At 40.9% G+C, this 13,745-nt stretch overlaps 1 protein-coding gene and 1 long non-coding RNA gene across 10 annotated transcripts in view; one reads left to right on the top strand and one right to left on the bottom strand.

Moving 5' to 3' along the window:
- LOC131513670 (cytidine monophosphate-N-acetylneuraminic acid hydroxylase) overlaps positions 1 to 13,745 on the top strand; it is a 134,681-nt gene that overhangs the window by 93,974 nt on the left and 26,962 nt on the right. For all 9 annotated transcript variants that reach the window (XR_009262705.1, XR_009262706.1, XM_058732820.1 and 6 more), the window contains 4 exons: positions 2,044 to 2,191; positions 2,503 to 2,584; positions 4,218 to 4,355; positions 6,695 to 6,830. Coding sequence is in view for 7 of the 9 variants with exons in the window: in XM_058732820.1 (XP_058588803.1) it covers positions 2,044 to 2,191; positions 2,503 to 2,584; positions 4,218 to 4,355; positions 6,695 to 6,830 (504 nt within the window). In the remaining 2 variants the exon portion in view is untranslated. The remainder of the gene's footprint in view (positions 1 to 2,043; positions 2,192 to 2,502; positions 2,585 to 4,217; positions 4,356 to 6,694; positions 6,831 to 13,745) is intronic.
- Positions 11,660 to 12,881, bottom strand: LOC131513671 (uncharacterized). The gene is made up of 3 exons (XR_009262707.1): positions 12,694 to 12,881; positions 12,307 to 12,428; positions 11,660 to 12,255 (listed from the first exon to the last, which is right to left on the bottom strand). It is a non-coding gene; the product is annotated as an uncharacterized LOC131513671 (long non-coding RNA).

Raw genomic sequence — 13,745 nt, forward strand, 5'->3', positions numbered from 1 at the left:
TATCTATCAATGTAGTGTCATTAGGAATATGGCACTAGGTCAGATATCTGTGGGTTTTTTCTACACTATCCAGTTATGTTTTCCAGGTTAAATTTTAGGTGAGGAAGTCACTTCCAGATTAAAGAAACAATGACTTATTTTGTCTGTACATACTGTTCCGTAAATATAATTTTTATTTGAGCTAAAAACAGAAACAAGGGGGAAAGGCCAGTGCACTTTAGAGAGTAGTCTTTAGTCAAAGAAATGTGATTTCATTGTGTAAAGGTAGGGAGTATTGTAATAGATCATATTATTAATGGATGCCACTAAGAATTGTGAACAATCCAAAAAAATCAGAAAACAATAAAACATCCATTTTAGACTAATTTGTCCTAACCCCCAAAGTCCTTTAAAATAGAAGATTTGGGTGCTGAACCCAAAGATTGAAGGCACAAAGAATCTTTCACTTTTCAAATCCTTTGTTTTTAAGGAAGAAAATTTTCTGATTTCCCCCACCCACGGATTCTGCTTTTTTGACTATCTTTTAACACAGTGCTGGAACTTAAATATTAGTACAGTTATGCAGATTTTGCTTCTGCTTTTCCTGTGATTAAATAACCTATTTCCCCTGACATTGTACTCTGTACAAGGGTAATTTAAAAAAAAAAAATTTTTTTTTGGTATTTGTTTTTGAGAGAGAGAGCACAAGTTGGAGAGGGGCAGAGAGAGAAGGAGACACAGAATCCGAAGCAGGCTCCAGGCTCCAAGCTGTCAGCATGGAGCCCAACGGGACTCGAACTCAGGAACTGTGAGATCATGGCCTGAGCCAAAGTCGGACGCTTAATCGACTGAGCCACCCAGGCGCCCCCGTACAAGGGTGATTCTTAAACCAGACAGTACATTCATTAGAGTCTCGGATTGCCTTCCATTAGAGGAAGAGCTAGGCCTAGAATCTGAAAATGTGAACTTGAATACCAGTTTGCTGTTTCTTAGTTGAATATGTCTGGATGTTTCCTCGCTTATCAAAGCAAACGAAAAATTCAGAGGGTTTTTGGTAAGCATTAAACTACCATGTGAAAGTGCCTGACACCGTGTTTGACATGTAGATACCTTGCCACTTATTTGTTTATTATTCATGTTTCTGCCACACCCCACAGCGTACATACTTTTTTTTAATATAACGATTGCTCAGTAAATGAAACTTGACTTAATCTATGTAGGTGTTCGAAAGCTACTTGGACGGTTCGTGGTGCACTGAGTCGGGATTACCACCAATGTTGAATGTCGTTTTCCTCTTCTCTAAATTTGACTCTCTTGTCCAACTGGAAACGGACTCCCTGTGAGGACAAAGAACTTGTTCTATATGCTGAGGTGTGGCTAACAACCTTTGAAAGTTGAAAAACTGCCCCAGGGACTCCTTGTCTTGTGGCCCAGGCCTTTCTCTTACTGGGAGCTGCCACGTGGGGAATGAGAAAAAAAAGAAAATCACAGAGGTCTTCCCCTACCCGCAACCTCTTCAGCATGACTTTTTCCACCTTCTACCTTCAGTTAGAACTACCCACAGCGTTCATGTAGCAGATAGAATTTGCCCACCTGGTTGATACACGTGCCATGCGGTATGGTCTGTTCTGACCAGGAAAATGGAATCTTGTAGGAAATACCCCTCACCTTTATACTCAGCTTTGAGGGAAAAAAGCCCTTCTTTTGGACTCTGATGAGAGTCTGTGTTTTCAATTTCTTTTTAAAAGAATTTTTTTAAAATGTTTATTTATTTTTGAGAGACAGAGACAGAGCATGAGCAGGGGAAGGGCAGAGATAAAGGAAGACACAGAATCGGAAGCAGGCTCCAGGCTCTGAGGTGTCAGCACAGAGCCCGACATGAGGCTCGAACTCACGAACCGTGAGATCATGACCTGAGCTGAAGTCAGGAGCTTAACCGACCGAGCCACCCAGGCGCCCCTCAATTTCTTCTTGATCAACATGTTGGTATAAGGAGCAAACTGTTTCTTCTACTAGGTGATCTTGTTCTGTCACCTTTCAACCTTTCCATCCTTCTGATCCTAGTTACCCCACACTGAAGGAGCTGGCTGGGAGAAGACCGGATATTCCCATTTATGTTGGAAACACGGAAAGACCTGTATTTTGGAATCTGAATCAGAGCGGTGTCCAGTTGACCAATATCAATATAGTGCCATTCGGAATATGGCAGCAGGTCAGATAGCTGCGTTTTTTTCTGTACTTCCCGGTTATGCTTTCTGGGTTGAATTTTAGGTGAGGAGGTCACTTGAAGATTAAAGAAACAATAGCCGATTTTTGTCTGTGCATAGCGTTCTGTAAATACCACCTTTATTTGAGCTAAGACATTTTTCCCCCATTTACCAATGGTGTAACTCCATAGTACAGGATAATAATCTAGTTTTGGACGAAGGAGATTTCTTTCCAGAGGAGGTGACAGCTTTCTCGAATACTGAATTAGAAGCCAAACTGGCATACACAGTTGTTGCTTTTATTGTTAAATTCCAGGTAGACAAAAATCTTCGATTCATGATCTTGATGGATGGCGTTCATCCTGAGATGGACACTTGCATTATTGTGGAGTATAAAGGTACTTTCTTGCCCTCATCAATAACGAAAGAGAAAAATGCTCCTGGAAGGAAGAGTGATAACCATCTTCTGCTATCTTCATTTCCCATGGAATAAAATGTATTCTGTCCTTGCCTTAGAACAGTGTGCTATCACTCAGATAATCTTTCCAAAGAACGTATTACCAGTAATGTTGTCTATGTAGTGAGAGGTGCAAAGCTTTTTCAGAAGGCAACAGATATTCTGTATATTGCATATAGTAATTTCTTCAAACTGCCTTTATTGAATGTCTTACGTTTTGAGATTTTAATTCCAGTGCAGTTAATAGACAGTGTTATATTAGCTTCAGGCACAGAATTTAGTGATTCAACACTTCCATACATCACCCTATACTCAACACAGGTGCGCTCCTTAATTCCCATCACCCATTTCACCCATCCTCCCACCCATCTCCCCTCTGGTAACCAGGTTTGTTCTCTATAGTTAAGAGTCTGTTTCTTGGTTTCTCTCTCTCTCTCTTTTCCTTTGCTCATTTGTTCTGTTTCTTAAATTCCACATATGAGTTAAGTCATATGGTATTTGTCTTTCTCTGATTGACTTATTTTGCCTAGCACTATACTCTCTAGCTCCATCCATCATTGCAAATGGCAAGATTTCATTCTTTTTTTATGGCTGAATAATATTCCACTGTATGTTACACATTCATGAGTCGATGGACATTTGGGCTGCTTCCATAGTTTGGCTATTGTAGATAATGCTGCAATAAACACAGGGGTGCATGTATCCCTTTGAATTAGTGTCTTTTTGTATTTTGGGGGTACATACCCAGTAGTGCTGTTACTGGATAATAAAGTAATTCTATTTTTAGCTTTTTAAGGAGCCCTTGTACTGTTTTTCACAATGGCTACACTAGTTTGCATTTCCACCAACAGCACAGGAGGGTTCCCCTTTCTCCAAATCCTCGCCAACACTTATGGTTTCGTGTGTGTGTGTGTGTGTGTGTGTGTGTGTGTTTAAGTTTATTCATTTATATAAACTTACATGTTATAAGTTTATAATCTCTACACTTGGCATGGGGCTTGAACTCATAACACCAAGATCATGAGCCACATGCTTCTCCAACTGAGCCAGCCAGGCACCCCTCTTGTGTTTTTTATTTTAGCCATTCTGATAAATGTCTTATTATCTGTTGAAATATTATCATGTAATCTAATCATGCACTTCTGCCTTTCATGTGGGAAGATGGCTTTACTGCCCTAACAATCATTGAATGGAATTTGTGGAAGGTTGAGATTTCTGTTGATCCCGTCACGCTTCCTCTGCATTCTTTGGGCTCAACATCTAGAGATAATTGACTGAGGAAGTAATCTGTCTGTGATCCTGGAGTGAAATCAAGCTAATTGTCCTCATGGGACATCCAGAACCCACCAAATAAAATCAAATAGGATGAATTTATTCGCTTGAAACTTAAAAACAAAAATGCTATTGAAGATTTTAGGTTTTCAAATCTTCCTCACCTTTTTCCTTGGATAGAAGTAATTCTTCTCTGATCAAATGAGTCACATTAAACAGACATACATGTTGGCTTGGGAATTCAAACTGTATGATGTTCAAGATTTCACCCTGAAAACCCATCCCACTTTATTTTTCCACAGGTCATAAGATACTTAATACAGTGGACTGCACCAGACCCAATGGGGGAAGGTTGCCTGAGAAGGTTGCTCTAATGATGAGTGATTTTGCTGGAGGAGCATCAGGCTTTCCAATGACTTTCAGTGGTGGAAAATTTACCGGTAATATTTTATATCAGAGCAATGCCAAAGAGAGGCATGGTGCTTTGTTAAATGCTATGAGAATAAACACAAAGATAATTAAGATATGGTTAAACTCCCCACAAGAAGTTTACAGTCTTACTGGGAAACCAGACTTGCAAAGCACAGACAGACAAACTAACGTTTCCAGCTCGAAATATGATGATGGAGCATGAAAGAAACATTAAGGCTATTAGGGTACATCTGAGGAATAGTCAAGAAAAAAAATCATTTGGATCATTTTGATTCATGGTGTAGACCATAGAGCCGAGCAGGAAAGGTCCAACATTGGTAATCCAGACTTCAATGTTCTTGGAAGGTAGTTCAGAGCAGAGTGTGTGCCACTTGACGTAGGCGTGTCCCCTAGGCCCCAGGGAACGCTCATACACGGGAGGAGTGCCGTCACTACAGGTGGCGTTGGGGGGGTTAGGGAGCAGGGGCCATGGGGAGATGTCGGTCAAAGGTCCACACTTCCAGTTATAAGAGGAGTGAATTCTGAGGATGTAGCGTGCGGCGTGGTGATGATAGTTAACACAGTGTTGTTTTATACACTGAAGAGTTGCTGGGAGAAAAGGTCCCGAAGGTTTTCACCGAACACACAAAATGGTAATTATATGAGGTGATGGAGGTGTTAACTAACCTCCTTGTGATCATCGTTTTGCAATACAGACGCGTATCAGATCCTCACGTTGCATACCTTAAACGTCTACAATGTTATATGTCAACTCTGTCTCAAACCTAGGGGGAGAAAAGCGTAGGGTCCAAGGCAAGGCCTCTTCTGCTCTGAGTCTAGGGGTGGTACTGGGTTGGGATGGGAGAAAGTGTGTAAGTGGTATCCTCAATGCTGACACTGTAAGTGTGCAATATATGTCTACTTAGTAAATTAACGTTTGGTACATGATCTCTAGCAATGTGGCAGAAATATTACTTGCAGTCTGAAGCAAGCTTCTGTTGGGTTCCTTCCTTTCTTCTATAGGTCTGTATTCATTGCCCACCAGGGTGCAAAACCGCGTGAGAGAGGAAGGTGCCTGTCTTAGGGAGTTAACTGGGGAGGCAAAATATGCCCATTAAAGGTTAGCTAGAATGATCCCATTCCCGTGTGAACATGTGTATGTGTATGTGAATGAATACATGCACCCATTTCTAAAAAGGTCTGGAGTATACGAGTGCTGGTACGTCTGGGTTATGGGTAACTCATTTCTCTGTGTCTTTATCTGTGTTTATCAAATTCAGTAGTGATAACAACAGGAACAACTCCCTGATGCAGTGCCCTGCATGCTCTGGCCCTGCCTGATTCCCCCGCTTCCTTTCCTGCCTGTCTCCCGTTGCTTGCTATAGGTCAGTCCACACCGACCTGTCGTTCATTCCCCAGTCTCAATGCAGGGCGTTCCTGCCCTGGGCCTTTGTATTTGCCCTTTCGACCCCCTGGAGTTCTTTTGCCCCTGATCACGTGGTCAGCGCCTTCTATGTCTGTGTCCGGGTTTTATGACTCCAATGTCACCTTCGCCAACGGCTCTGTCTGACAGTGCCCCTCTACCCCAGCCACTCTGCCCCTTGTCCTGGTTTACTTTCTTCCTAGCTCATCGCCCTTTGAAATGGCCTTATTTATGTCCTTGTTCATTATTTGCTTCTCTCACTAGAATAAATACTCCATGAGAGCAGGGGCCTGCTTTATCTTTTCACCACTGGACTCTCAGCACCTAGAACTGTCTGGCACGCAGTAGGTTCTCATTAAAAAAATTGGATGGGTGAGTGAGCGAGTGAACAGAGAAACAACCTGTGGGGTAGGGGTGACGACCCACTCGCAGAAGAGGGAATAGACTTAATGCACCTGGGGGAGCTGCGTTTTCATCCTCAGTCTTCACTGACTCCAGCATTCATGCTGTCAACCGCTGTGCACCTGCCGGAGTATGAGGGACACACGTTGCTTTTATAATCTACCAAAATGATAAAGTCATGTCCATGTTAGAAAAGGGTTAACGCATACAGGAAGTACAGCACCCTTAGAATGTGCATGCACACAAAGGACAGCCATGCGTGCTGCCCTTTGTCTTCAGCTAGGGTCCCAGTGAGTTGCCATAGACAAGGAGAGAGTTCAGTGTCTTTGGCCGGTTTGGTAACATTTTCCTAGTAATAAATTGAAATTTTCAAAGTAAAGCGTTTGGGGGCAGAGAGCACTTTTCAGTCATGACACAGAGCTTTGTTCTGTTCCGTGTTAGTCTATCAATTTTGTCTCCGGAAAGAGTTCTGCTTTACCAGAACTTCTGTTTTTCTGTGATTTCTGAACTGGGGAGATTCTAACCCAAGCCCTGTCATTGCAGAGGAATGGAAAGCCCAATTCATTAAAGCAGAGAGGAAGAAGCTCTTGAACTACAAGGCCCGGCTGGTGAAGGACCTACAACCCCGAATTTATTGCCCCTTTGCTGGGTATTTTGTGGAATCTCACCCATCAGACAAGTATGGCTGGACGTTTGGTACCACATTTTTATGCCTAAGTTAATGTATGCTGGATGAGTTGTTTAGCTGGGAATCAACACGGAATGGGAATGAGTGAGTAGGAGCAGTCTAGAACTTGCCTCATAGGCTGCCTGAGAACACAGAGCATGAATAAAAGCCGTGCTTGGCAGCTAGAATCCATTCAGAGAGATTGTCTCTGAAAGGATCCTGGAAAGGGTGAAGGCGACGGCTGTGGGCTGAGTACATGCCAGGAACTAACCTAGGACTTTTAGCCACGCCATTCGAATCCATCTTCCCAGGGATGCTGTGGGGTCGGTACTATTACACCATTTTTGCGATAGGGAATCCAACTCAGAGAGGCATGGGACTTGCACAGCCGGGCTGTTGGAAACGCTGGAGTTGAGACGTGAACTCTGGCGCGCCTGGTGCCAAAGCTGTCTTCTCTTCACCACGCGGCGGCCCAGGGTAGACAATCGTGTCCCCATCACACTGAAGCTCCCTTCTCATTCTGGGGTATGCGAAATGGTTGGCGACTATAACTCTTGGTCTGGTTTTTCAATTGTGTTTTTGGAGGTCGGTGGAGTTTCTTTGAGAATGTTATTTAAATGTTGGGTCTTCAGTTTAACGGTGCAAGAATGATAGTCATTCGTGTCAGTACTGGGTCTTGCGCAAAATTCACTTGTTATAGTCACTTTGATACCAGGTCATCTTTGAAAGAGTCAGCAGCTGACTTTTGATAAACTTTCTCTCAAATAGGAATATCTATCCCAGGGGGCTTTCAGATTTAAGGAACATTGTTTTTCGTGCGTCTTAACCGCTGGCTTTAGATCGGATTGTCCTTCCTGGGAACTTGACTACTACCAGATGCCTGAGCTGGAGAAATGCTTTTTCTTTTCTCTCAAAACATAGACCCTTTGATAAGAAGGAAACGTCCAGAATTTCCTATGAATTCCTAAAAGTTCAACTAAACATTTGCAAGATCATTAATGAGACATCGATTGGAGCTGCTAGGGCTGAGTTGTCCAATATAGTAACTACCCGCCATGTGTGGCTATGAGCACTTTTAAAGTGGCCTTAGTGCAGTTGAGGATTACAGAAGTTGGCGTCGGTGGATGGATTGGGTTGGAATTATTTTTTCCATGCACCGATACGGTGTCGTAATGTGTTTTGTTGACTATGTTACGTAGAGAGCTCGTTTCACAGCGGTACTTGTGTTCATTGTACTTGGAAATTCGATTGAACTAGTTACTGTGTTAAAATATATTTAACGTATTTTTCTAGCTTAAGGAAAAGATCTTAAGGAAAATAGGGACACATTTGAACACGAGTTCAAGCCTCACGTTGAGCGTGAAGCCTACTTAAAAAAAAAAAAAAAGTGCAAATTTTTCCTGAAACAAAAAGAATGCTTACCAAACGTTCAGGAATCATAGAAAGAATCTGGCATCGTGACTAACATTTCTCTGATATTATACTGCATACGAACAAGCTACATTTAAAGCTCCAGGGAGAGGAAACATGTATTTGTGACTTAGTCATACAGGTTGAATGTTGTATTGAAATTGAATCTTTTTCTAATACAATTCAATAATGATTTTACACATTTTCTAACATGAATCAATATGCAGAAGACGTTATTTGTAACTGGCAGGAGTATATAAACTGCAAAAATTACAAACCAAATTTGAACAATGCTTTGTTACTGTTTATAATTTGCCACTGCTTTTCAACTTATGCATTACCCTCTTTGAATTCAGTGTCAATACTAATGAGTTTACCCAAGAGTTACTGAATTTACTAAACTTGGGCAGTAAACTTGGGTAGTTTGAAAACAAATCCATTTTGCTTCAAAGTCAAATCAGTTCTTCCCAAGAAAGATGAAGCAGTTTTATCAACGTACAGGTGAGTACTACATGAAAAAATATTTTTGGTGCTTGATTCACTTACTGAAAAACTTTTAAGCACGTTTGGAATAACTTGAACAAGTGAATCTACTCTTTCAACTGTAAGTATTATGAAATTTAAATGTTGATAAAGTTTCTTGATGAAAAGTTAGTATTTGAATTGAGATGTACTCTGATCAAGATGTGTCCCATTGAGAAGTACTGTAATTACTGTGGCTAGAGAAATACTGTTTATTTTTTTAGTCCTCAATTGTGTTTTCTATAAGGAAGGTCCATGTACTTGAAATGTTACTGTGCTTCCCCACTAAGCAGCTATTATCAGTTACATTTTTAAACTTAAAAAGAAACCCAGATGTACTTTTTTCCCTAAGAACTTCTTACTTTGAAGGAGCATAGCCCTTATAAGAAACCTTTTGGAATTGCTGGATAAGCCTAGATATAAATTCAAAGAATGTGTTCAGGTATAAACATACACACCTTTTAAAAATGCGTGTGTCAAAAGCAATCTTATCACAAGAAACAGCGCCAAAGTAGGAATGAAATTTTGGAGCCTTTGGTAACACAGGAGACATGCCCATCTATTAACCCTATTGATGCATGTTTAATCTGAGGGACAGAGGATAGACATGAGTTGAATTAACGGAGGTAGACAGCAAATGAAGGACTTAGGGAACCAGAGAAGGGTTGTCGGTGTCGAGTGAAACTTACACAGAACCAAGGGAATGAGCATCTCCAATACTGCTGGCAGTTGATGGCCCTCAGAAACTCCCCTCAGGTTTTCCCTAAATTCTTCAGTTTTCTAAAGAAAATAGAGTTATCAGTAGATAACTCTGTCTCACACTCAATCTTGCTATAGAGCTACATGGCCATCAGTTAATGTAACCAAAACAAACTTTCCAGTGCCTACTATGGTAGACATAGCACAAAGATTTCACTTGAATGGCGCTAAGATTCAATGTAGTTAAGAACCAGGATAGCCATCAGAACACACACCAGTTAATGCTGGCTCAGGTCCTGAAGGCTCCGCTCCCACAAGCTTTAATCTTCTAATTGATGGAACTGAGAGAGAGAGCCAGGAGGTCTCAGGGTAGCAAAGGAGACACTCAGGAACTCAGAGAAGCAGCTTTTAACCGGCTGACACAGAACTACGTCAACAGTTTCACAACCGCTATGCCTACCAGCTAAAGGTTATCTGTTCCTTAAGGTAATGGAGAAAGGAGTGGGGAAGAGAACCCGCTGTCATCCACAGCTGTCACGCCACATGGAAATACCTGAGGACTGAGAGACTGGACTGTGGTAATGCTTGCCATATTGTCACATAACTCACTGTCTTGGACAACGGTGGACATAGGTTCAAAGATACAAAGAGAAAGCATTTCTAAGTCCAAGAGAGTCTGTTGAAGAAGATTAAAACAGGTTATTCTATTGCTTACATATTCTTAGTTACAGTATCACCTCAGCAACAATATTTGCCACATGACACCGTGGAAAGTTGTGAAAGCCAGGCCAGCGATGAAGTATTGTAGAAGCTTCAGTTAAAAAAGAAGAAGGAGAAGAACAGAGCATTTCCTTATTTGGCTTAAATAAACATGTTTCATGTCAAAGCTTGTGGCCTGAATGCAGATAAATGGCATCCTTTGAGCTGATCTTGTAGTCTAAGGTGTGACCACAGAAGAGGACCCAGACAAGGTAATGGACGTTTTAAGTGTCTTAATCTTTAAGCTAAATTTGAGAAGGAAAGACTTTTCCTGATGGCACCCACAAAGGCATCCCTACCTGAGAAGTTAAGAATGGAGTTTCCCTCCAGACTTAGGTTGGATCGGAAGGGGAAGGAGATGGTCTGTACCTGTGGAAAAACAGAAATTCAGGCAGAGAAAAATAATGCTTTAAACATAGAGGAAAATTCAAGTAACTGTGGGTTCCTAATCATAAACCACAGAAACCAGCAGGTAGTAGAAAAGCATTTTTTTTAAATCTTTTTTTTTTAGAAAAGCATTTTTAAGGTGCTTAAAGAAAAGAACTGTCAACCCAGACTATATCCAGTGAAAATACCCTTCAGAAATGAAGGTAAAATAAAGACATTTTCAGATGATCCAAAATGAAGACAATTCATTACCAGCAGACCTACTTTAAAAGAAATGCTAAAGAGGGGCACCTGGGCGGCTCAGTCGGTTGAGCGTCCGACTTTGGCTCAAGTCATGATCTCCAAGTTCCTGGGTTTGAGCCCCCCATGGGGCTCTGTGCTGACAGCTCAGAGCCTGGAGCCTGCTTCGGATTCTGTGTCTCCCACTCTGTCTGTCCCTCTCCTGCTCACACTATCTATCTCTCTCTATGAGAAAATGAATAAACATGAAAAGAAAATGCTACAGAAAGTTCTTTAGAGGAAAGGAAGATGGTACTAAAGAGAAACTTGGAATTTCAAGGATTAGAGAGAGAGCTACAGAAATGGTAATAACTGTCTACGCATTAAGACATTTTTTCCTAAGTTCTTTAAAAAAAATGTTAAACAGTTGAAAGCAACAATTATAACATGGTCTGATGGGATTTTCAATGTATGCAGGTGTGATACGTAAGACAACATTAACATAAAGGGCCCTGTGTAGTGGAAAGTTTTTGACATTCTACCATAAGTGCGACAACATTTTTTAAGTAGACTGGAAAGTTAAGTATGTTAATTGCAATCCCCAGAGCAGCAACTATAAAAATCACACAGGGGCTCCCGGGTGGCTCAGTCAGTTGAGCATCCAACTTCGGCTCAGGTCATGATCTCACAGTCTGTGAGTTGGAGCCCCATGTCAGGCTCTGTGCTGACAGCTCAGAGCCTGGAGTCTGCTTCAGATTCTGTCTCTCTCTCTCTGCCCCTTCCTCGCTCATGCTGTCTCTCAAGAATAAATAAAACATTTAAAAATTTTTTAAATCATACAAAGAAATGTCATCAAAAACTCAATGGGATCAACAAATTCAGTTAAGCTGCAGGATACAAAATGAACATACAAAATCAGGGTTTTTGTATACTAATGACAAATTATCTGAAAAAGACATTAAACAATAATATCAATAGCACTGAAAATAATAAAATATTTAAGAGTAAATTTAGGCAAGGAGGTGAAAGATCTCTACACTGAAAATATAACACGTTGATGAAAGAAATCAAAGAAGATACAAATAAATGGAAAGATAATCTGTGTTCATGGATTGGAGGAATTAATATTGTCAAAGTGTCCATACTACCCAGTGTCATCCCTATCAATATTCCACAGGCATTTTTTACAGACATAGAAAAAATAATCCTAATATTTGTATGGACCCACAAAAGACCCCACATATCCAAAGCAGCCCTTAAAAAGAAGAACAAAGCAAGAGACATCATACTTCCTGATTCCAAGCTATATCATAAAGCTACAGTAATCAAAACAGTATGGTATTGGCATTAAAAACAGACACATAGGCCAGTGGAACAGAATCAAGACCTGAGAAATAAACATTTTGACAAGGGAGCTAAGAATATTCACTGGGGATCGCTTCTTGGCCTTTTGGCTAAGATCATGTGTAAGAATATTCACTGGGGAAAAGACACTCTTCATTAAACGGTCCTGGTAAAATTGGATAGTCACATGTAAAAGAATGAAACCAGACCCCTGTGTGACACCATTCACAAAAATTAATTCAAAATATATTAAAGAGTCACATGTAAGACCTGAGACCATAGGGGCGCCTGGGTGGCGCAGTCGGTTAAGCATCCGACTTCAGCCAGGTCACGATCTCGCGGTCTGTGAGTTCGAGCCCCGCGTCAGGCTCTGGGCTGATGGCTCGGAGCCTGGAGCCTGTTTCCGATTCTGTGTCTCCCTCTCTCTCTGCCCCTCCCCCGTTCATGCTCTGTCTCTCTCTGTCCCAAAAATAAATAAAAAACGTTGAAAAAAAAAATTTTTAAAAAAATAAAAAAAAAAAAAAAAAAAAAAGACCTGAGACCATAAAACTCCTAGAAGAAAACATAGGCAGTAACCTCCTTGACATGGGGCTCGGAGATGATTTTTGGATTTGACAACAAAAGCAAGACAACAAAAACAAAAATAAACAAATGGGACTATATTTAAAAAGCTTTTGCACAGCAAAGGAAGTCATAAGCAAAATTAAAAGGCAACCTATGGAATAGGAGAAAGTATTTGCAAACCATAGATTTCATAAGGGGATAATACCCAAAATATATAAAGAAGTCCTACAACTTGGGGCGCCTGGGTGGCGCAGTCGGTTAAGCGTCCGACTTCAGCCAGGTCACGATCTCGCGGTCTGTGAGTTCGAGCCCCGCGTCGGGCTCTGGGCTGATGGCTCGGAGCCTGGAGCCTGTTTCCGATTCTGTGTCTCCCTCTCTCTCTGCCCCTCCCCCATTCATGCTCTGTCTCTCTCTGTCCCAAAAATAAATAAAAAATGTTGAAAAAAAAAATTAAAAAAAAAAAAGAAGTCCTACAACTCAACAGCAGAAAAGAATCCAATTTCAAAACAAGTAAGGGACCTGAATAGACATTTTTCCAAAGAAGACATTCAGATGGGCAACAGGTATGTGAAAAGGTGCTCAATATCACTAGTCATCAGGGAAATGCAAATCAAAACCACAATGAAATATTACTGCACACCTATCAGAATGACTATTATCAGAACCACAAAAACATAAGTGTTGGAGAGGATGTGGAGAAAGAACCCTTATGCACTGTTAATAGAATGTAAATTAATGCAGCCACCATGGAAAACAGTATGGAGGTTCCTTAGAAAAATAAAAAATAGAAAGACTGTATGATCTAGCAATTCCACGTCTGGGTATTTATTTAAAGAAAATGAAAGCACTAATTTGAAAAGAAATGCACCTCCAATTTCATTGCAGCATTATTTATAATAGCCCAAACCAAACAGGAGGTAACCTAAGTGTCCAACAGTGGTTGAATGGGTAAAGAAAATGTGGTATTATGGAATACCAATAGAATATTATGCAGCCATATGAAAGATGGAAAACTTGCTATTT

Source organism: Neofelis nebulosa, chromosome 6 (genome assembly GCF_028018385.1).
Source record: "Neofelis nebulosa isolate mNeoNeb1 chromosome 6, mNeoNeb1.pri, whole genome shotgun sequence".
Classification (NCBI taxonomy): domain Eukaryota; kingdom Metazoa; phylum Chordata; class Mammalia; order Carnivora; family Felidae; genus Neofelis; species Neofelis nebulosa.